This window comes from Condylura cristata, unplaced genomic scaffold (genome assembly GCF_000260355.1).
Source record: "Condylura cristata isolate star-nosed mole 26May11 unplaced genomic scaffold, ConCri1.0 scaffold00014, whole genome shotgun sequence".
Lineage (NCBI taxonomy): Eukaryota > Metazoa > Chordata > Mammalia > Eulipotyphla > Talpidae > Condylura > Condylura cristata.
Genome location: NW_004567115.1, coordinates 22889132 through 22912967, shown reverse-complemented (window position 1 = coordinate 22912967; position 23836 = coordinate 22889132). Strand labels below are relative to the sequence as shown.

The 23836-nt window shown below is 38.6% G+C and overlaps 1 protein-coding gene across 1 annotated transcript in view; it reads right to left on the bottom strand.

Moving 5' to 3' along the window:
- The window catches only part of KCNU1 (potassium channel, subfamily U, member 1), a 108160-nt gene that overhangs the window by 42367 nt on the left and 41957 nt on the right, over nt 1-23836 (bottom strand). Inside the window, exon 19 of the mRNA XM_012724777.1 lies at nt 15906-16017. Coding sequence (XP_012580231.1) covers nt 15906-16017 — 112 coding nt within the window. The remainder of the gene's footprint in view (nt 1-15905; nt 16018-23836) is intronic.

Sequence of the window (23836 nt, the reverse complement as noted above, 5' to 3'; positions counted from 1 at the left end):
GGCAGGCGGGAATCGAACTCACGCGGAAGTGGCTTCAGATTCTCAGTGCTGTGCTTTAACCCGCTGCGCCACCAGGGAGGGTCTTTTTTTACCTTTTATCAGGCTTTGCATGTTTTTCCCCATGGGATAGATTGGATAAAAGGGACTGAGGTAAAGAGACCTGTAGTATGACATTTAATGTTACTCTGGCTACAGTCGCACTATAATATTTTCTGTATCTGTAGTTTCTGAGGCTTTGTATATGTGTTTCTGCCTTTGCTTCTATTGTTTTTGGGTTCCCTTATGACCTCTTTCTTGAATAGTCTACATATTATAACTATTTCAACTATACTGAAGCTCTGCTGGTGTGGTGAAAATGTTAGGAGATGGAAAGATCATGTAATTTTGTGATTAAATCTCAGTTTTTAGATGGGTTTATTTTCTGGGTTTCTGATCTGCACAAGTGCCTCTTACCTCCATCTCTCTCTGATCAGGTGAGACAGGAAGGTTAGCTAGAGGGTATGGCATGGGAGAAGAGCCATTCCCTCAGCTGAGAGAAGGCACTGACAAAGTCAATTCCTGTGAAGAGTATCCTTCTTATGGAGAGCACGTTGGGCACCTTGCATTATAGTTACTCTTCCTTCTCTCTGTTAGAGTTACTGAGATAATTTTTCTTAAATTTTCATTGTGAATGTGGTAGCTTCTAGAAGTTAAAAAAGCAAAGCAAAACAAAACAAAAGTGTCCAAATGTGGAGATTATTCCTCTGAGTGTGAAGCTTTGAAGAATTTTTCATTCTTCACTTAATCTGCACTCAGCCTCCAGCAATTCATTAATATTGTCTTCTAAGTGTTTCCACCAGTCTGGATCTCCAAGCTTTCCTTCCCAAGAGAGTAGGTCTCAACTGTGAACCTCCACACATCAGGTAGTAGCTTGCCCTGAAACCTTTGTTTTCTGATGGGCAAAGGAAAGACTTTCAGCTTTCCTGTTTTTTTTTTTTTTTTATGGACAAGAGTGATGACTTCAAAGTTCTTTCCATTTTGAAGCTGAGGCTGGAAATGTGCCCATGATTTTCTTACTGTCCACAGTGCAAGTTCAGAGACTGGCTCTTCCATGTCACAGAATCAGACAGCTCAAGTTTCAAATCTGATTCACAGATTCACATCTCTGCACATCCCATCTACCTGTTTAATCTGGGAACTCCCCCTTCAGTAATTAAATATACTTTCTTTATGGGTCATTATGGTGTGATTTATCACATGTGTATAATTGTCAGAATTACTGTGGGTAATTAAAATATGAAGTGAATGCTGCCAGAGGCTTCAGTCACTCTCAGTGCCCTCATTAAATATCAGGAGCTGACCAAATTATAAATAGACTGGTTTGCACAAGTTCCTGGCAAAACCTAATTATGAAACTTATCCTTATTCTATCAGAACTCACTCCATTAGTCATGCAAATTCTGAAAATGATTAAGTTATTTTATGCACTGGAATTGTAGAATTAATAACAAAGAGGTGGGTAGCAGTAATTAGACAATATTATGAAGCGTTATTATGGCAGGTCGTTCTGGGTTGCATTGTTTCTCTTCCTGACCTCACATCTCATGCTGTATGCCTACACAAACACACACATGCACATTCACCCACACCTTTAAGACAGCTTAGTGAATGGCTTTCTGGCTTTAGTGGATTTATGATAACTTTTAATGACAGCTGAAACTAGAAGGACTTACAGACTCTGCATGAGGTATGTTGAAATTGAGCAGAGAAAGAGATTTGGTAATTATCATTAGGGGGGATCTTTTTGATCCACAGAAAGCAAAACACCTCAAGGAGAAATCATTTGCTATCAGGATGTTAGAAGATGTGGCAGCTGGCACAGGAGCAAGTGGTAAGTTATAGCTTGAAGGTGATTTAGACGATCATGTCTCATCTCCCCTCTAGTTCTGCAGATAGAGGATCTAGCCTAGAGGAAGCATGTGGCTACTGGTTAATAAGAGACTCAGTGTCAGGCCCCTCTTCTTAACTGGAGGTAAACTGATGGGGATATTGGTGTCAGATTCTCTCAGCACAGGACTAGATAAGAGCACACGGTGGGCCCATACTAAGTGTCCAGAGTTCAAAATAGTTTACTGACTACTTAGCTTGGTGAATCAAGGTGTCATTTGGGACCAGGGAACTACTGTAGTGGAACACACAACATGCTGCTTTGATAATTCAGTCAGCAATATCTCTGGGCAAGCAAAAGTAAATAAAACTTCAAAGATAAGGAAGGAGAGAAGGCAGAAAGTTAAAAAAAAAAAAAACCTCACTTATAGATAGATAAATGTAAGAGTTTGAGTTATAAGCTGATGTATCAGCTAGATGAGAAGCTTAGCATTGCCAGTTTGGTGGGATTGGGAATGTGTCTCAAGCAAATGTCCCTATGTGAGGAGCAATGAAGGAAACAAAGAGAAAAGGAGGGAGGGAGAGGGGGAGGTAGATAAAAAGGTATATTTCTTATAAGGATACAGAATTTCACCTCTGCATAACGGACTGTCTTTATTAACATATTTACTACCCCAAATTTCCCCTTTTGTATTCTCTCCTTTGGTTAAAACCAGAAAACGTTCTCTGCTGCCAGTGGTATCTCAGACAAAAGGCAGTGAAGATTTGCTAGAATGAAGCAGTCCTCCTCAGCCCTGCGTGTTTGAGTTGTGACAGTGAATGTCAGCATTCACATGGGCATATCCAGATGATATCCTTGCATTCAGACAAATTAACCAAACTCAAATGGAAGAACCTTGGGAAGATAACACAGCAGAAGAGATGGGGAGCCAGTAGAAGTAGAGTAAGAAAGGATGGGCTGGTGTTGCAGAAGGGACTGCAGATCATCCTACAGATCCTACAGATTTGCTTACAGATCATCCCTAGTAAGGCACCAACCTTAAGAGTTGGTGGAAGGAGAAGTTCACAGAAAGGCATCTGGGTGTGAGGATAAGGATGAGAGAGAATGATGAGCTGGAGAAAACACAGAGCTTTTGAGAGAGAAAGTAAGAGTCTGGGTGCAACATGGTGATTAAAATTCTTACCTTTGACAAATGTCAGTCAGCAAACTTTAAAGTGTGTGTTTATGTGTTGTGTTTTATGATTGGACTTTCTGCAGCAACACCGTAAAATGAACATCACTCAAGGTTCAAAAATAGTGACTTTGGATTCTAGTCAGATGTCCTTTGTTTCTCTGCAATGTGCTGGTACTTTATAGAACTGTTCAGAATAGATGTAATAGCAAGGATAGTGAGGAAAATAAACACATATGTTCCCTGTTGTTAAAAAAAGCTGTTTGGATTTTTTACTGGTTTATAGTTCTCTCTTCTCCAGGGGTAGAAAACTCTGTAGAAGGTCTTATATTGTAATGAGGCAGGTGCCTGGGTCCAATCAGAGGCCACCATGGGAGATTACCCAGGGTGTATCTTGCTTCTATCATCTAAGGCCTTCTCCATGAGGGGCTGAAACCTCCACTAGACTCCTTTTATACTGATTCCAAGGCACTGTGGAACAACTCAGATCACATAGAATTCTTTGTGCTCCATCACAGGATGATCGTGTATTTGAAATTAAAGAACATTCAAGGGCCCTCCCTGGTGGCACAGCTGGTGGATCGCAGCACTGCAAAGCTGGCTGCATCTGCTTCAGTAGGAGTTCAACCTTGGCCCAGAGATGATCCACATGGTGCAGCAGATGTCTCCTGTCTCCCCTACTGACCCCCTCAGCAGTGTTATTTCATTGATCTGCCTGTTCTGTTCCCTACTCTGACTCTCCCCTCTCACACCTCTGGCCTCTACCCCAGTTCTGAATGCATGAATAAATAAAATCTTTGGAAAATAAAATAAAAAGCAACCACATAATTAAAAAAAAAGAACATTCAAATATCTTTCCATGTGTTTTACTTATTGCTTCATTGTGCTTTTTTCCAAGTGGCTCAGCTCTTTAGAAAGAGAGTATGACATATTCACCTCCAAATGTGGAAACGTGTCAGCAAAAGACACTAAAAATGTACTTGAAAATCGCATTTGTTGGCTCACTGGAGCCAAATACAGCCACCTCATCTCTTGCTTGAATCCAAACAGGGTGGTTGCCAGTCAGGGATTCCAACCAGCTGGTGGAATTGGCCTAAACAATTTGACAAAGGGATCCCTTTCCTCAACAGCAGCTTCTCCACCTCTTTCTCTCTCCTTTTTGCTCGAGAACACACAGTTTTGCACTTGTCCTTCATACAAATAACTGGAGGGTGGGAATTATTCAGAAAGCTCATGTTCGACACCCCATCTGTTCATTTCTGACAGCAATATATAATGTAAGGCTATAAAAACTTGAAAAATAATGCAACATAAAAAGGGATTGACTCAGCTCCAAGAGGCCATAAATGGTAACAAATACCACTGGATGATTTATTTCGTGCTGTAATCTTTACAGTAAGTCATCTTTCAGACATTTCCTTGTGACAGGTTTTAATAATATTAATGCCCAGAGCAATCCAAATCATCGCCAATAGACGTATTTATCAAGCTGCCAATCCGAGTAAATGAAATTCTATAAGCAATAATGTAACATGTTTAAAGGAAGCTAATAAAACAAGTCAGTGGAGAAATATTACTTCAAAGTATTCTCTCCCTCTAATCCAGTCCTGTTATGTTATACAGCCAAAATGCAAATCTTTCCATTCTTGATTTATTGCTCCAAAAATACCAATGACCTTTTCCCAAGCTTCTGTATATTCACTCTCACACATTCATAAAGCCTGCAGTGCATCCTGCCAGAGTGACTGAACGCTGGAGTGCTTAACATTTATTGTTATGTTTGTCTTGCTTTTACGCAGGTACTTGATTGGCAGCTGCAGTGAATAACATCTAAGTTTCCAAACCTTATTAAAATGTAACAAATATCTGCGCCATAAACCAGCCTTTATTATTCCCACTCTAGACAGGCATTCCAGAAGACCGGAGAAAGGGACTGGGGCAAAGGCCTGATGTTTTCCCTAGTAAATTTCATCTGAGGATAAGCCAACCTGCATTTTCCTACAGTCAGGTCTGCTTTGGTATTAATTATCTGTTATTCATGCAGGTCGCAGGAGACCAGCTGCAAAGTGTGTGGGTTTCAAATACAGCTCAGGATTTTCCTCCTGCAGGAAGCCTTCCTTACTAATTTCACTAATGGTCTAATCTCTGGCACAAAACCTGACCCATATCACAATACAACTTTCTAATTAATGAAGCCATGAAGGCACAATGCACATTTCATGCCCTCACCAGATATTAGATGGAAATATGCTATTCATTGATTGATTTGGCCCACCCTATAATGAACTGGTACCTCACTTTTTTCTTGCATATCAGTCATACATTTGTTGCATAGTAATGATCCTTGAGGATAGATTTATAAATCAAAGGGCACCATAAGTATTTGCTATATCACTGGGTACCTGGTATGTGTGTATGTACGTATTAAACATAAATATGTAAAAAACATACATATACATTACACACATAGGTGTGCACTAATTGACATGATATTGTTTAAATGTATTTCTTTATTATGATGATGACCCCAGTGTTTATTTAGAACATATCCCCCCTGGGCTGTCTGCAACACCCCTACCATCTGCACTTCTTTCTGTCTTTGACAGCTGCCTTGTGTCTCCCATGCAGTGGCCAAGTTTGTGCCTGATACCTCACTTCCTGAGTATGGCCAAACAAGTCAGGGAAGCTGAGGTGAGCTAAGGGAGAGGCACTCTTGTCCTACCCCTACTTGGACACTGAGATCTGCAGTGCTGGAGTTGCAAAGTGGCTTTAGAAAGGAGCAGCCAATTCTGCAGCACAATTATGAAACCCGCATACAGAGGCGGAAGTCTGTGTGACAGCGCCCATGGCTGAACCCGCTGCGCAAACCACACACACACACACACACACACACACACAGAGGGAAGGAGAGGGCAGGAGAGGAGCGCAGCAGGCGCTTCAGGGCACACGGATTTCCAATCTCTGGCCCCAGTCTCCCTAGAAGACAGGTGCCACTGCCCCCTTATATATTTTCTGTTCATGACTCCTCATTAGATATTTTTTTGTCTTTCTTTAAAAGTTTCTGTTACTTGTGATTGATTGGCTGTCAATTAAAATATATCTTTTTAGTAAATTAGCTTCATAAAAGACTACCTGAGAGATAGATATTCTTGAAAGGAATTAATTCCTTATAAGAAGAAGGTGGATTTTTTTTTAAATGCTGATCAAATATAAGGACCTTTGTATCTTGGTAATTCAGGGTATTTTGAATTCAGTTTTGGAGTATCCTTGGAGCACAGTAAGACTTTACTAGAAAAAGATGAGAAGGGAAACACATTTTAGGTTTATGTACAGGCCCAGGGCATGCAAAGAAGTTCAGTGCACATTTGGAAGAGTGGAAAAGTGAGAGAATATTATTTGAGTTCCAAGGACTTGATGAGAGGCAGGGGCTACATGCCAAAGGACATTCTGGAAGATTTTGATCTATCCCTCAGGGCACTGTAAACCAATGGCATTGGCAAAACCAGTGAAGGGGAAGCAATACCGTAAAATTTTCATTTTTAATATATCATTCTAAGTGTTTTATATAAATAAGTAAGAGGAGGCAAAAGCAGATGTGGAGAGATCTACTCCAAGTGATGTGGTCAAGGCCATTTGGACAGTGGCCTAGGAAGAGAAGATGGTGGCTTAGACTTAGGTTAGCACTAAAGATGAAAAGGGTAGAGAGATCCAAGCTATTTTTTTAAAGGCAAACCAAATTAAACAAGAACTGACTGAGTTTAGGAGAGAAACCAATCTCCCTGTTTCCTCACTTGATTCTAACCTTCCAGACTGCTTGGTCAGTTGTCAGCTGCTATGAGACCCGGTTAAGTGCATTGTTTGCTTTATTGCTTCTTTTATTTAGCCCCACTTTTTTTTTTTTTTCTTACCTCAGAATGTGTGCCTACTGAATGTAGTCAGTAGGAGCTGGTTAGAAAGCAGGTACTTGGGGAAGGTTTTAGTTTTGACATTGTAAGTCTAATTTGGCATAGTGAAATTGTTCTGCAATCCAGTTATTCCTCCTGCTTCTTCGTTAGCTCACTTCTATTTTTCTTCAGTCACTCATCATTGACAACTAGCCTTGTCCACCACAATTCTGTGGTAAAACAACAAGCCAGGGGATGGTATTATGTCGCAGGCTGGGATCTAATCTGGTGGGTGGGGATACAATTTCCTGTCCTCTGAAATTCCTGAATCCATGCCACCTATACACTCCATACCATTTGGTAATTAGTGTTTCATTCCTTCTTGGCTTGAAAAAAAAAAACTGAAAAAATATTGGCAAGGTTTAGCAGATAAATAGTAAAGTGAAAGACTGTAAAGGAGGAGCAAAGGGAAGGAGAAACCGAGGCTGTTCCATCAATCTGAAGAGGGTGATGAGACTATCTGGTGAAAAAGTGATGGACGAAGAGTGATTGTTCTTTGCTTGATCCCTCCACACAAGAAAGAAAAAGGTTCCAGATGGAAAGGCAGACCTTAAGCGACCCTCTGCAGTAGGAATAGAATCAGGTTGATAGAGATCACCTGCTAATGCAGGTTATAAAAGCATGTTTCTCCTGTCTTCCCACTCATAAATAACCCGTATGATTAAGTCTCTGACACAGACCTTTGGCTTTGGAAAACATGAATGTGAACTCATCCAGGATGGTTTCTGCCTGTTTTATTTTTAATATGTTCACCTTTCCCCCTTAGGAATTAGCCACAGAAACAAAGACAACAACAAAAGCCTTAAGTCACTGGGTTCAGTGGTTCAGTGACTTTTTTTCTCCCCCTACCTTGGTCCCAGGCTAGCTTAAGGGATGCAGATGGAATCAATTTCTTTGGGTGCTGAAAACTGTTCTGGAAGGCTGAAGATTAATAGGTCAAGTAGATACCTGAAGAGGCCCTACAAATCCTTTCTTTTTTCTTTTTTACCTCTGAACTATCTCTGAGTCTCTTAAAACTCGTTTTCAATGCTGATTCAAAAAAGGATTCTTCAAAGTAGCAAAAAAGAATTTAAGTGAGAAAAAAGAAACTGTTACTCATCTTTATAGCAGTTAAATATCTGTTCTGTGGGCAAAAGCTAAAACCAGAATTACTTAGAAAGTCCAGAGAATATTCAGATTTACCCTCAAACAGTATAAAAGCCAAGCACCAAATTGTAAAATCAGACAAAATATTTCAATTGAAGTAAATCTAGTTTACTTGAGTGAAAAGGTTTTACACAAAGAAGGTTAGTTTAAGAACTGGAAATATTGTGTACTCTTATAATAAAATGCAATTTTAAAGGTATTGATCATGATGATTACATAACTGGATATTTTTATTTTGGGAGACCATTTCCATTGTTCTCAATAAGTTAAAGCAACGGGTTAAGATGCTACTTTGAATCAAAGTCTGCAAATTTTGTCACTTCTAATTTCTGGCTCTTCTAGATTTCTTGCATATCTGTATATCGGTAATGTATGTATGAGTAAGTGTGCATAAAGTATAAATATATAAAGTAAATCATATATATATATATATGAACAGCTATGTGATTTATTTTGATTGATCCTTATATAGCAATACAAGAATCTTTCCCCAAAGAGTAATTTATCCCTGATATATGCACTAGCAATCCAAGAAATATGTATTAAAAATTTCTTCCATTATCTAATCTGAACATTTTAGAAGTTTGAGAGTGAAAAAAATGCAGCTTCTCTCAACTTATAAATTACTTCATGATATTTTTTAAAGTAGCTTTTCCCCACTGGTACCTTAAATGCAGATGAAGTCTAATAATAATACTCACACTTCATTATGAGGAAACCAGAAAGCAGAGAAGCAGAAACCTTCTGGGTTAAAACTAGAATTTGGGATTAGAAATTGCAGCCTCTAAAAGAGGTGTGGAGCTTCTTCGCCTGCCACTCAGGAACTCCAGCACCAGAAAAAGCCCAGCCCAGGGTAGAGGTGCCAGCTTTTCTTGGCCCAAACTGGGAAAGTGCTGGTGCCTGCACCACCCTGTGTGATGGCAACATGGTGCCTGAACCAACTGTGTGATGGCATCATGGTGCATGTACCACCTTGTGTGAGGCTCCTTGGCACATGGGCACAATATAACTCTGGAAGTAGAGGAAACTGCAGCTTTTAGAACAAAAACAAGGATTTACTTCTTGACATAAGGATTCTTCATAGAATTACGTATAATGATCTACTCATTTAGAAAAAAGATATACTTGATTTTCCACATCTTAAAGACTATGACTATTGCTTATAGAGAGAAGGGCTTGTAAATAAAAAGGAATGGTGACAAGTCAGCTTTTCCTGAGGCTCTGAGCAGAGCAAAGTAGGTTTCCAGGGAGCCAGGTTATTTACTTTACTTTTTAGCACTATCTGCAGCAATATTTCAGAGTGAAATAAGTAAAATATCTGTTCCTTTTCATTTGGCAGCAGCAAAGATCTCAGGGAAAAAAAAAATAAATAAGAAATATGTAATCCCCATGGTGTAATCCCAGGGTATGGAAACTCACTTCTCTTAAATACCTCCCTCTGGCATAATTGACTTTTCATGTGCATTTTAATAATGGCATTTCAGCAGGTTGCGAGAGATTTTTTTTTCTTCTGTTGTTGTTGTAAATTATGGTTTAGAAAAAAAAGTGTTATAAATCTAATTACATTTTCACTTATATTAACAAGTCAGCACAATCTTCCAGCATGTTTACCAAGCAATTCCAATATTTACAGCTGACCTAATTGGTGGTGGGGTAGAAGCAATGAACAATATTTTATTGTCCCGCTCACTGCGCATGTGCCGAAGACAGCTGCTGAGGTTCAAAGCTACCCAGCCACCCTCAATTTTAGCCTGCCGTGTATGTGCCTTCACCAGGGCTGCATTCAGAGAAAAGAAAAGTGGGATCCAGAGCGGGGAGGAGTATTTGTCAAAGATGCATCTTCTTAACTCTATCTTGGTAAGACAGAGTTTTTCTGTTACAGACTCAAAAATGTACTTATTTTCAGCAACTTTTGGTGAGAACTTATAAATAATTGTATGAAAGCTGAGTAACTATCCTTGAATTTTATGTTGAGTTGAGGACAATATTGGCCTTATCCTTGACTTTCACACTCAAAGCCATAGTGGCACTTAAAAGTCAAGCCTGGTCTCACATGGAGTGGAAAGTCTTATATTCTCAAGTCCAGAGAAAATGCTAAAACTAATAGTCATCCCTACCAGCGAGAGTCCACATTACTTCTTTGGGAGACTGGAATGGGGCCTCTTTTGACAGCATTACTAGAAGTGAGTTCTGCTACAGCTTTGACCCACCCCCTCTGATGAAGTTAAAATGGCAATAATCTCTAAGCCTCTGTCTTTTTACTCATATTTTGATGCTAACATATATCAGAATGGAAGTAAAATTGTATCAGAAATCTGCTCTGAAAGGAGTGTCCAAATTATATCTTTAATTATGTTGTGGGACAATCTAGTTTTCTGCTTTGGTAATTGCTAACTTTATTGAGTGCTTACTCTCTGCTAGGAACTCTGCCAAGAATCTTACACTTAATCCTTTTATCAGCCCTAAGAGCTTAGTGCTAGCAGCTTTACAAAGGAGGGGCCCGAAACACAGGACAGCAGGCGACTTGCTCATGATCAGCCAGTGTGGATGTCACAGAACTGAGATCTGCCCTTCACAGTCCACCTCTGCAGCATCCTCCCTCTCCCTGCAGGCCCTTCCTGACCCTCACCCTGCACTGAAATTATAGGAGGTATAGGACTGGGTGGTCTCCTCCTTTCTCACTCTTGGGGCAATGTAAAAACTAAGGTATCCTAGCACACAAAAGGGTTTGGGGTGTGGTTTTAGTTGCACCTACAATCCTTTAATGACACTGCCTACAATCATGCCCCTTTTTCTGGTTGATGTCTGAAGTTCCCCGGATAGTTTTTGTTCCACAGCTGAAGTCTTTGATCCCTGATGAAAGAAAAGCAAGTCCTGAAAGGATTAATAATTTAAATGTCTGCTTTTTTGCAAATAATGGTTCAAATAGTAGCTGTTGATGGAGACAGTAAGAGCTGAGAGGGAATGGTGGGGTGTCAAACAGAGGGCACAGAATGAAAACCTGTGACAGAAGCCGACTTCATATTTTATTTCCTAGAAACTACATCAGTCACAACCTTAGTTCTGGAATAGAATTTTACTTAGAAATAACGACAAAGTTTCTCATACTCCTCACCTTGTCTTGTCTGGTTGGTCTTTTATATATGACCCTAAACAGACAAAGTCTCATCCCTGCCTTGAGAAGATTATGAATGAGAAAATTGAAAACATACAAATACTAACTACTTAATGCAAATAAATATGTGCGCTCAGAAAATGATCTGTTGTCACCTAGTCTGTTTTATTTCCATGTTAGGAGTGCCTCTTCATCTCACCACCCCACTAAAGCAATGGAAATTTCCATAGCGACAAGTCCTAGGAGAACCTTACTTCATTTTTCTTAAGACCTGCCCATAGCTTCACTAAGAGATCTAAAAAGGCCTTTGTCCCTCCTTCATTACAGTCTTCTCAGTAAGTCAAGGAGGCAGGTTGAGGAAGGCGAGAATAAAGAAACAGATCTGTGGGATTTCACTCTGTGGCCTTACTCTACTGCTTTTATGATGTCTGAAGCTCTTTGCCTTCTCTTTTAAGTCGCAATAATAGTAAAGTGTAGTTTGTAATCTAATGAGCTCATTTGTTCAATTTGATGAGTTGATGAATTGCCCCATAGATACGGTGCTTTGCTCAAGTTGTGGCACACAGATTCTCAGAAATCTGATCTCTGCTACAGGTGCAAGACAAGAGCTAGAAAAGTAGTATTTGCAGGGTTTAAAGGAAAGCATTCATTCATTCTTTCCAAATTCTTATTCATCTATTTCCTGTCATTCTTCTGCCTGTCTTTGGGATGCAGTTTCCCTGTTCTAAAAAAAAAAAATATATGTGTTTACTCCTGCACCTACAACTACTTGTAGATACATGTCTTAAAGTGTTAACTGTTCTCTTTAGTTTTTGTATTGAAAATTGATAATATAATGTAATGTAATATAATATAGTGTAGTACAGTATAGTATCATATCATATCGTATATACATTAAATTCCATAGCTGACATGGACCCTGGCTAGTGACCCCTATGCATCCAAATAACACTAACTGAAGTGGGGATGCCTTCACCAACTGAAGGTGTCTTTAGTGGTTCTCGATTTTCAGGCAAGAAACCATAGGACTGGGAACAAAAATGTCACTTGGATTCTTGGAGAAAGGTAACTCTGGAAGATAATATGCTGGCAATGCTATCAGATAAGTAGATGTGGATTTTTAGAACATTATTTGGAATGCCACAGTATAAGTATGCTCCATAAGTATACAGGATTGTGAGAATCAGAGAACACTTTCAATTTAATAGTCATGGACTACATTTGACTCACTTAGAAAAACCTGTGCATGTCTACAGGGAAAGTTGTTTGAAAAGCTTACTGAGAAAGAAAGTAAAAAGTACCTGCTCAGATAATCTCATATGGCCATTTTCTGTAGAAATCTCAGATGGATAGTGGAGAGAGAAGAACCATCAGCAGTGTCTTATATTCAATGTTCTACCCCTGGAAGGCCCTGGAAGTTGGCTCCAGTAGGAATTCAGACCTCACTAAGGCTAACAGGCAGTCTGCTCTTGCCTGGACCATCTGGGATACAGAATTCAGGAAGAGGTGCAAAACTGAGATAAAAAGAAAGGCTCCAGCTTCTTTTTCTATGAGAATAGTGAGTGGTGAGTATGGTGGCCACAGTCAGGCTGGAACCTGACAGTGAGAGGCCACACGAACAGAGGTGTCAGGAGCTATGACTGGCATAAATCTATGGGGCTGGGAGTGGGTATGCCAGGAGAAAAACACTTTTCCCAGTTGGACGGATTTTGCCACTATGGTCATGTACCATTTATACTAACAAGCTCTGGCCTGGCAGAGCATGCCCTGGCAGACCTTTTGGATGAAATGTAATTTGCTCAGAAAGTGCAGAGTTCTCTGGAATTGGCTGTGCTGGAAGCACTGGGGAAAGAAAGGAGCTGGCTCCGCTACGGAACAAAGTGTTCTGGAGCAACATTGACAAGCTGCACGCAGCACTGGAAGTATAAGGTGACCACACCAGTGGGAGGTCCTACTGCTCTAGATCTTCACTGCAAACCTATTGCTGATGGTCTAGTGACACAGCCAGTGATTAAAATTTTGGGAGGTCTTGAACTGTGAACCTTCTCCTGAAGATGAAAGAAACTGATAGCAAAAGCATGGAAATATAAAAAACAGAGGAAGTATGGCAGAGTGAGCTAGGGAACAACTACATCAATCACTTTTCCCTTGTTCAATTTTAACTATGTATTAGGCACTACCCATCAACTTCAACCATTTTATCTCATACAGTCCTCACAGCTAGGGTCTAAGACTATCACAAATTATAGATGTGAAAACTGAAGTTTAAATTCTAATGAGGATGGTGATCTGGGGTCCATGCCTGTGACAGGGGTAATGCTCGGGGCTGGCATTCGTGTGTGGCTTGATCTTTGAGAACTGCAGCCTGGATGTGCATTGCAAAAGAGAGAAGAAATTCTATTCATGATCACTGCTGTCGCTAAAAGAGCATAGAGACTATGAAGATAAAGATGATGTGAAAAAGAAAAAAAAAAAAGGATGGTGTGACAAAAATGATCTTATGAATATAGGTACTAACAAAGATGTGGGGAAAGAAGTTATGTTAGAAATACTTAGATTTCAATGTAGTTTACCAGAAGAGAATTAAATAGACATAGAAGAAGGATTTCAAGCAATGTCCAAAGAAGGCAAATCTTTCCATTAAAGATGTTTTTCTCTCCTGACCCAGATCTAACATATGCTGATTGGAAATGTCTGTGTCTCCTTGTTTTATTGGTTTGATGTTTATCAATATTCCATTAAGTTTAAAAACACCTGCTTTTAAAAATACTGAATGATTTAGTCTGGCTATTGTGTTATTGCTCAGTTACAAGATAGTATGAATTAGTTGTATATAAACTGATGATCAGTTTACTTGAAGTGAATTTTGATAGAGAAGAGGCAGATAATAGTAGGCATTACAGAACTAAGGTACTGCAATTTGGGTGAGGACTAAGCTCACCCAAAATAGGGTGGCCACATTAAAGAAATTGGAAGTTGGGGCAAGGGCTTCCAGGATGGTTGAGATGCACTTTTATTTATACTTATTTATCTATCTTAAATTTTGCATATATCTAACTTTATCACCCTGAAAAGGAAAAGGGACTATTTATCTTCTTTCTTTCATGTTACAGATCCTTTGACTCAAGGAAATAGAGCTCAGGCTCTAATGTTTATTTATTCAAAAAATAAATATTTAACTACTATCTTTTTAATAGACTTTTATGTGTTAATCTGAGACCCTAACTGTTCTTTATGACATCATTTAATCTATAAGCAAAGAAAGACACCAGGACTGAAATGAAATATCAGACTGTAACTTTTGTGGAAGTTAGAGCTGTCTGTACTTTCAAGTACTAAGAATAGAAGACAGAGGTTTCTGAACTTACCAGACCACTGGTGGTCTGAAAGTTATATCTTTAAAAGCATCAAACCCATGGTCAGCAAACAATATAAAAATCATATGCTGTTTTTGGTACATGAGTGTAATACTATTAGTACATCAAAAATGAATCACAAATAGTACATACCACAAATTCTACATTTTTTTCCCCCAATAATGTCTGCTTGTCTCTATTAAAACACCTAGTCAATATTTTACCACTCCTTGCTGTCCAAGACAAATGTTTGCTATCGGTTGCCAATTTGCTAACTGGAGTTATATTTCTCCTGTAATAAATAAACAAAAGCCCACCCTTTCTCAGTACTAAATGACAGCAGGGTTTTCATTGACCCTATTAACACTGTACTAAATCAACTACACTGACCAACACCATTGATGAAACACCACAGAAATTCACCCCAGATAGCACTTAGCTATCGAAGTATATCCTACTGTCTAGTCAGCAGTATGACATTATCTAGATTTTAAGTTTTTGATTTTGTATTAAGAGGTGCAAATGAATTAAGCATCATCTCTAGAGACCATATGAGTGGGTAACTATCACTGTCTCTGACCACTTGTGGGGAATTTTAAAGCATTCTTAGGGCCCCTTCAGCCAGAAATAAGGCTGATGGCCCCAGTCATGGGGTGGACCAGACCACTTGGAACAATTCTTTCAGATGCTTGCTCTAGAACACTTTCTCATTTATCACAGACAATGAGGGAATTAAAGGTTATGGGGAACATCCAGATAAGCCAAATTATTTTGTTTTTATAGATGTGCTAAATAAAAAACTGGTAACAAAAGTCAGTGAAACTGAATTGGTAAAATTGTAATGAAGGATTTTCTATGATTTTTGATTATCCATGACTTGCTAATCTTCTATTATGGCAGGGAAGACATGGGAATGAATAAATGAAACCATAAACATGGTTGGAGCAGTTTATACGTTATCACACATGTTGTGTTTATATTCGCAAAAAATTTTTCATACCTCAATGATGTTTTTGTAACAACTTGATCTAAAATCAATATAACATATACATATAAACACACACATGTAGAATACCTAAAAGTGATCTGAAAGAAAACTGGTATACAACCTTTGATTATCAGCAGTATAATACTGGAGGCGAGGCATATTTCCTTAATGTAATGATATTGGAAGAAATAGAAATGGATCCACATTGGTGAAGAACAAGTCCCTCTGTAAGCATAGAAACTGAAAAAGCAAATATTTTGTCTCATGGACATTTTTTTTTTAAAACCCAGAGATGCTCAGAAAATGTTAGGGACTTACCTGGAGATAATGCTCACGTTGCTAAATATGTTTGTAATTCTCCTTTGAAAAAAATCGCTTCTCAGTCTATCACTGAATAAGTCCTTCAAATTTCTCCTTACCACTGTTGTCCCTGCAAAAGCAAAGCAATCTTACTGATCTGGCACACTATCTCTTCATGGGGGATTTTTTTTTAGACCATTCCTAATAGTTGAGACATTTAGAACTTTAGGGAGAGACTAGAGATGTTCAGCTACAGACCAGTTCTAAACGGTTGAATTATAGACAATACTTTCATTTCCTTTACAGAGTCAGAAAGTGGGTGAAAAATGATTGTGAAGATATCGATACCATATGCCATGCCTAAAATACGTATTGAATTGGCTTTGTACCTTTCTAATTCATCATTCCTACTTTCTTACCCAGGAGTATAGCCTTTGTTCTACAGGCAGGGTCTAGAATCACAATAGGACTCTAAAACTGTACAGGCTAAACTCATTCTCTTTAGACATTGCCTCTTTAATTTTCCTTCCAGGTTCCCTTTATTGCAAAGTCTCCCTTTAGAAGAAACTTGATCTTATGTAAAATGTATCTGTGAATCTCCAATCTGGGAATAAAAAAATAAATGTTCGAAATAACTAAATAAATATTCACAGGCCCTCCCCGGTGGCACAAAAGGTTAAAGCGCAGCACTAAGAAGCTAAAGCCACTTCAGCATGAGTTTGATCCCCAGATCCGGAGCCCTGGAAGTGATCCACATGGCATGGCAGACCTCTTCTGACCCGCCTGCTGCTCCCCTCAGCAGTGTACTTCATCAGTCGGCCTGTTCTGCTCCCCACTCTGTCTCTGGTGGACCCTCTCACCGCCCCTGCACCTCTGGCCTATACCTGTGTGTATAAATAAATAAATCTTTAATAAATAAATGTTCACATTAGCCAAATGGGAGTAATTCTGGGATTGGATAATACTGGGGCTTCAAAGGGTGATTATGCAGACAAATGCAAGGTCTGAAATTTAATAGATTAAAAGAGCAAGATGAATTCTTTGAGAGAGAAAAAACTTACACATACGCTATTACTTCTTCCTGCACCTATAGGTTGGTCCTCAATCATTCTGCTTTAGTCCTGAACCCAGATTCAACCCAGCGGAGAAGAAAGTCATTGTTGGCCAATAAGAACTGGCACTTGTTATTATGATTTAAAATAAAGGAAAAAAACAAATCTGAAGGATGTTTTGGAAGTCCAATGCTCCCCTTTCACTCTTCATGGTTCCTGCATTATCTGTTTGCATTAACTTGATTTCTGGGTGATAAAAATGGGCGATTACCTGAGAAGTCATCAAGGAGAGAGTCAGAGCAACCATCTCAGCTCCTCCTCCTCCCCAGCCCACCCATGTAGAGAGAGGAGACATGACCTTTTCTGCCTGTGTCAACTGACAGAATGGGGAGTTCATGTGGGACAAGCTTTTAAACCCATCTATCATTGTGTTTTGGACTGTGGCAGACAGACGCAGCCACAAAAATTTTCTGGTATCCCTCTTCTTTTGATGTAATTCTTTCTGAACCATTCTAATCCACAGAAAATATCCAGTGGAAGAAGAGGGACATCCTTTGGATATGTGATTTGTTGGCTTCAGTCCACAGTAACTACATCACACAGGTGTGCTAAGAGGCAGGTTTGGAATAAGACTGCTCCCTACTTGTAATCCACAAAGCCTTCATTTGCAAACTGTTTGATGGGGGTTTTCAGGTTGAGGGATGCTTCCTTATTTCATGGTTACATTATTGCCCTGGGGGAAATGGCTTTGGAAGAAAACTTCTAAAGAAAAGCCGGAGTGAGAACTAGAGTGTTATCAACTGTCAATCTTTAAAGTCTAGCTGGTTTCTTATAGGTGATAGAAGCTGTTATAGAATGTAAAAGTCATGTCCAAACTGGCCTACGAACAATGGAACAATTGGAAAGTCTCTGCTATCTCAAAGCCTAACTCTTCAGCCAATAATATTTGCCAGCAGTATTCACCTTTGTGTCACTCTTAAGAAAAGCTCTTATGAAAGCAAATTAATGAATTGTATAATTTCAGGAGCTTTTGTTCTCATGGAAGCATGTACATGATTGAAAGGTGTGGTAAGGGGAAGAGCAGCCTGCAAAGACTGGTGAGGTTTCTCCTTGTTTTGTTTTGTTTTGTTTTGTTTTGTTTTCAGCAAGTATCAGCGTTTATTTTTTATTGTATATGGTGTATTTAACATCATTCTTCATTTTTAGACAGTGTATGATTTATCACTTCAGTGCACTCCCTGTGAGAGTCCCACCAACTCACCAGTGCACTGGTGAGGTTGCTGGCTGAGTGTTAGCTGTGTGAAGCTCAGAGATGAACTGAGATCCCTTTTAGTAACTTTCAACTCTAGATTCCTAATGACTGACCTTCCCCCCAAAATTTGACGTGTTTTCTTTTCCAGGGTGCAGCCTGGAGAGTAATGAACATGCAGCAAACCTTTGGTGGCCCCTGTTGCTATGCTGCTTCAAACATTTGGGAAAAAGGCAAAGAATAAAATAAAAATAGGAAGATAAAGTCCCATCCCTCCAAGTTGTAGATTAGCAAATAAAGTGTCTCTGATTTCATTCTGAGACAGTGTGGTGACTTTTTTTTGTTTATTCTACATATAGCTGATATTATATAAGCAATAGTTCCATTATATTTTAGAAAAATAGAATGGATTTTTAAATAACACACTAAACAAACTGTTTATGCTTATGTTGATGTCTTGCCATTAACGTACTATGACTTCTCTATGGCTATTCTATAGACACTTGCCAGGTAAAGCACTAGACATCAGAAAAACACATGACATCTGAGACCTGTGAATGATTGGAAAAAATGTAAAGGCCTTCTATCAATGACCAACGTTTTTATTTTCTTTCGCCTTCTTTAAGAAGTCATTTTCTTGAGGCAATTGGCAAACATTTTCCTTTCGTTGGATACATGAGAGAACCACATGCCATGGAAAGATATCCCTCATACATGGAATTTCCATACAGACAGTGATAGTTCTACTACCTCTAATCTTCTTTAAGAAATTTTAATTTTAGTTCAAATGAGTGAAAACTATTTCTTGTATAACTCTGAATCTTTTCCAACTTACTAAATAAATAGCTAATTTGCTGCAATTACTTACAAAATTTAGTACTTCCTAACCATTGAAACATTTTGAAAAGTCATATTATGTATTATAAAAAAAGAACCACTGCTCTTAGAAGCATACAGCAGGACAACAGATCAAGACAACATGCTCTTGCAAAAATAGGGGCTACATGTATCTCTGTTTTTAAATTTCCGTAATAGTCAGAGCTTTATTTATATATCAGAATTTTATTTCAAGAAAATTTCTACGGCAATGAAAAATGGCATGGGTTAGCATGAAAGAAGCTAAATCGAGGGAAATAAGTGAAGAAGCTATTGTAATCAATAGGATTGGAAATAAAGGGGGTGAAAGTGGGGAGTAGATGCTAAGGACTAAGGAAAATGCAGCCCCATTCAAATACAGAATGAGAATTGTGTCAATTGTTATGATGAACAAATACAAGTGATTTGTGGTTGGCTTGTATGGACTTAACACCAAGTTGTTTGCCTTTTTATTGGAGTTCTCTGGGTTTGTGGCTCCTGACCCCACCCCAGGTCATGTAGTAACATTTTCCACTGTCTCTCCTACCTAAAGGCCCTTGATGAGTGCTGAGGCCCTCACAACTGTTTCTGTAAGCCAAGTTAGGGAGTCAAGCTAGTGATTCATTAGGCTAGTTATAGTGCAACCTCTGGGTTTGGAATTGTTCTCCCTAAGGAATACTGATTGGGGTGACTCCTTATTAAAGAGGTCAATTAGTTTTAGAGGCTTATAAAAAGACCCAGGGTCAAGCCTAAAGTAAACTCTGAAGTAAGGCAAGTTCATGTTTTTCAAATCATTTTTTCCTTATCATTTCTCCCTGTCCCTAGAACCTTTCACACCTTTCCACTTTCCTTTTCGCAAGCTCCCTCTCCTTTACTGTGACTCCACCACAAAATGTTATACTTTAATGTGGAATTAAGGATGTTGTCAGGGATTTCGGATGAGGGGAATTTGGACACAATTTTCCTAACAACCATTTCGTATTGCTCATTCCCTCCATCCTATTAATGCAAAGATTCTCTAGTCCTTCTCCCTGCCCTGCATGAGGGTCTCTATTCTAGGAGCATCAAGATTCCAGTGTTGAAATACAAGGCCATGAACTGTATGTAGGAGACAAAAGTTTTAGTAAGAAGTGCCCAAGGCAAAGACAATGCTACCTCTCTATTTTACATTATGAATATAAGGAACCTGTGGTTGTGATTCAACAACTTCAGAAAAAAATGGCAGTAATCAAAGGTAGAAAATTTACAAATCATAGAACATCAGACTTGAAAAAGGCCTCAGATATGATAAGGACTGCTTGCTTTAGAAATGCAGACACTGAGACCCTAAGAATTAATGGTTTTTGTTTGTTTGTTTTCGAGATCATGGTACCAATCTCTTAACAAAGCGGTACCAGAGTTGTGGTCAAAAATTCATTTCTCCTGAACAATCGCTGAGAGAAAGAAACAGGTGGGAACAATTAAATTTAATAGTCCCAACAAAGAGATAATTATTAGAAGGGGATAATTACTTGATTGGAAATACCCTTCATCTGGCTTCGAAAACGTGAATATAGTCAACCTGGAGTTTATACTAATTGAGTCAGTGTGTTTTCTATTAAATTATGTCACTCATTGGTAAATTCTTAAAAGTCCTTTTTGAAATTTAGTACTCTGGAAGCAGTTCCAAATGTTATTATGATTTCTAGGATTATAAGACCCAAGAAGTACCATCCTCTGGTGACTTCTTCTTAGAACTAATGCTCAAGATTCAATTTCACATACATCCTCCTCCCTAGTGATCAGACCCTTGAGTGTTTCATGGTACTCTGCTGCCACCATCTGGCTAATTGTGGTAAGAACGGCTTACTCGAGCCTTATTAGGAATCTCAGCTCTAGATAAAGGTTTTTCTAGATGATGAGAGGCATGTGTCAGCATCAATCAACGGTGAGGTGATGGAGAATCAGTAGGGGCAGGAAGAAGAAATTACGCTATTATAGGAAGAATGAAAGAGTCTGAGGAGTGTGATAAATACACTGAAACTAAAACATTAGATTGTAAGTTGAAGTCTTACTGACAAAATTTGGCTTATCTGCAAATATGAAAGTAGAGCCTTTCTTGTTATACAAAAACTTTCTCCCATTTAGAATAGAATAACTTCCTGTGTTAAATCATTTATGGTATAACTTCACTTAAGTCAGCTCAGTAAAGGGGATGATTCTTCTTTATTACAAAACCTTTTTTGTTTGGCAAGATGACCGACATAAGAGCATGAATGTGTGTCATTCATTTTTTGAATACTATGTCTACAGGTACACATGGTCAATGCATGAATCCACACTAACTTTTTAAAACTATAATGCCATGTGTTATTATACTTTTACTGTGTTAGTTTGATTACTCCCATCTTGATTATAAATGGGAAGTTTCACCTCTTTAGACAACCTCATTCATTGAAAGACTCATGTTGCCATAGAATGCAAAAAGAGTCCATGTTAAACTTTTGAATCTAAACAGGGTACGGAAGCCCATTTAATCGACAGTGTTCTTCAGACTCAAACAGTCAGTAGGAATTTCAGAAAATTACATTAGGAATAGATTCTTTCTATGTCCAAAATTGCCATAGACTTTTAAGGAGAAATTTAAAAATTCAGAGAAGGTAAAGACAGGGTTAAGAAAGTCTTTAGTTCTGGATGTGGTAGGGAAACACAGGTATCTGTTCCTTAGTGAAATAATAACTAGTGAAAATTATTAAAATACACATATTTAGGCCCTCCCTGGTGGCGCAGCGGGTTAAAGCATAGCACTGAGAATCTAAAGCCTCTTCTGCATGAGTTCGATTCCCGCCTGCCCCGGAGGTGACCACATGGCGTGGCAGACCTCTCCTCACCCCACCTGCTGCTCCCCTCAGCAGTGTACTTTGTCGATATGCCTGTTCTGTTCCCCACTCTGTCTCTGGTGAAGCCTCTCATCACCCCTGAGCCTCTGGCCTATACCCCAGTTCTGTATGGACAAATACATAAATTTTAAAAAATACACATATTTAACTTCTTTAGAAACTATCTTAATAGGCATATGGCAAACAAAGAAAATGTAGTCAAGAAAGTATACTAAATCTTTTAAAACACACAAGTCTGTGCTACTTGAATTACAAACTACTTCCTTCCTTCCAAGCCCAAGTGTGATTAAAAGCTTTCTTCTAAATAAGAATCGAGGGGTCTCCCTGGTGACACAGGGTTGAAAATATCAAGCCAGTGCCAGACACTGAGGCATGAGTTCAATCCCAGGCGAGGGAGGTAATCTGCAAAGCTGTTCCCCTCAGCAATGCGTTTCAGTGGATGTCCCACCCTGCTCCTCATTCTGTCTTTGGTGAAACCTCTTACTCCTGTACCTCTGGGCTATACCCTAGTTTTTGTATGCATCATAAATAAAATTTTAAGCCTTTCAAAAATGAATAAGAATAGAGCTTTCTATTTCTCTTTATATGTGTGTGTGTTTGTATATATACATATTGCTTTGAGGACAGAAGGGGACCATGAACCAAGGAAACTACATAGCCTCTATAAGCTGAAAAAAGAGATAATTGATTCTTTCCTAGAGCATCCATAAAGAAATGTAAAGTACATTTAAAAACAATGTGGGATCCTGTCTTCATACCACAATCAACTCAGAATGAATCATAGACATAGACCTAAGTGCAACAGCTAAAAATATAACATTCTTACAAGAAACTACTTAAGTTAAAGTGTTCTTGGTCTATAAAAGCACATGCAACAAAGATAAAAATGTATATCAAAATACTTTGTTTTAAACTATATGAAGAAAATGAAAAATGGGTAAACATTTGACAACCAGATACTTGACTAGCGATGTGTCCCTAAAATCTATAAAGACCTTGTATATACAATAATTAAAGAAAATGACTTAACTTTTAAAATAAACAAATTATCTGAACAGGTATTTGTTCAAAGAAGATACAAATAAGGAATATGATCTTCATGAAAAAGTGTTTAATATTATTAGTCACCAGGAAAATTCAACTCAAGGTACAATGTGACACAAATTTTCACCTATTAAGATGGCTATTTTATAAAAAGAGGAAAACAACTGTTGATAAATTTGTAACTCTTGGGTATTGTTGATGGGAAGGCAAAGTGGTATAATAGCCATGGAAAACAGTTTGGTGGTTCCTTAAAAAATTAAACACAGACTTAATAATTGAGTCAGCACTTCTAAATCTGGGTATAAATTCACAAAAAAAAAAAAAAAAGACAGAATGAACCTATATGCTGGTATGTCAATACTCATTAGCAATATATTCTATCTGTATCCGTCTACATGTCTATAAACAGATGAATGGATAAACAAAAGGAAATTTATCTATACAACAGAATATTACTCAGCCATAAAAAAGAAATGAGGTGTCAATATATGATACAATATAGCCACATATTATATTACTCTTTGTGAAATCCAGAACAGGTAAATAAATAGACCTAGAATAGACCAGTGATTGACAAGGTATGGATACAAGAGACAGGGAAGTGATTTTGCTAAAAAGTATGAAGTGGTTTTTATTTTTTTTAGCACAGGGCATCAGGGCATGTTTAAAAATTGATTATAGGCCCTCCCTGGTGGCACAGCAAGTTAAAGCACAGCACTAAGAAGCTTAAGCCACTTCCGCATGAGTTCAATCCCCGCCTGCCCCAGAGGAGATCCACATGGCAAGGCAGACCTCTCCTGACTCGTCTGCTGCTCCCCTCAGCAGTGTACTTCATTGATCTGCCTGTTCTGCTCCCCACTCTGTCTTTGG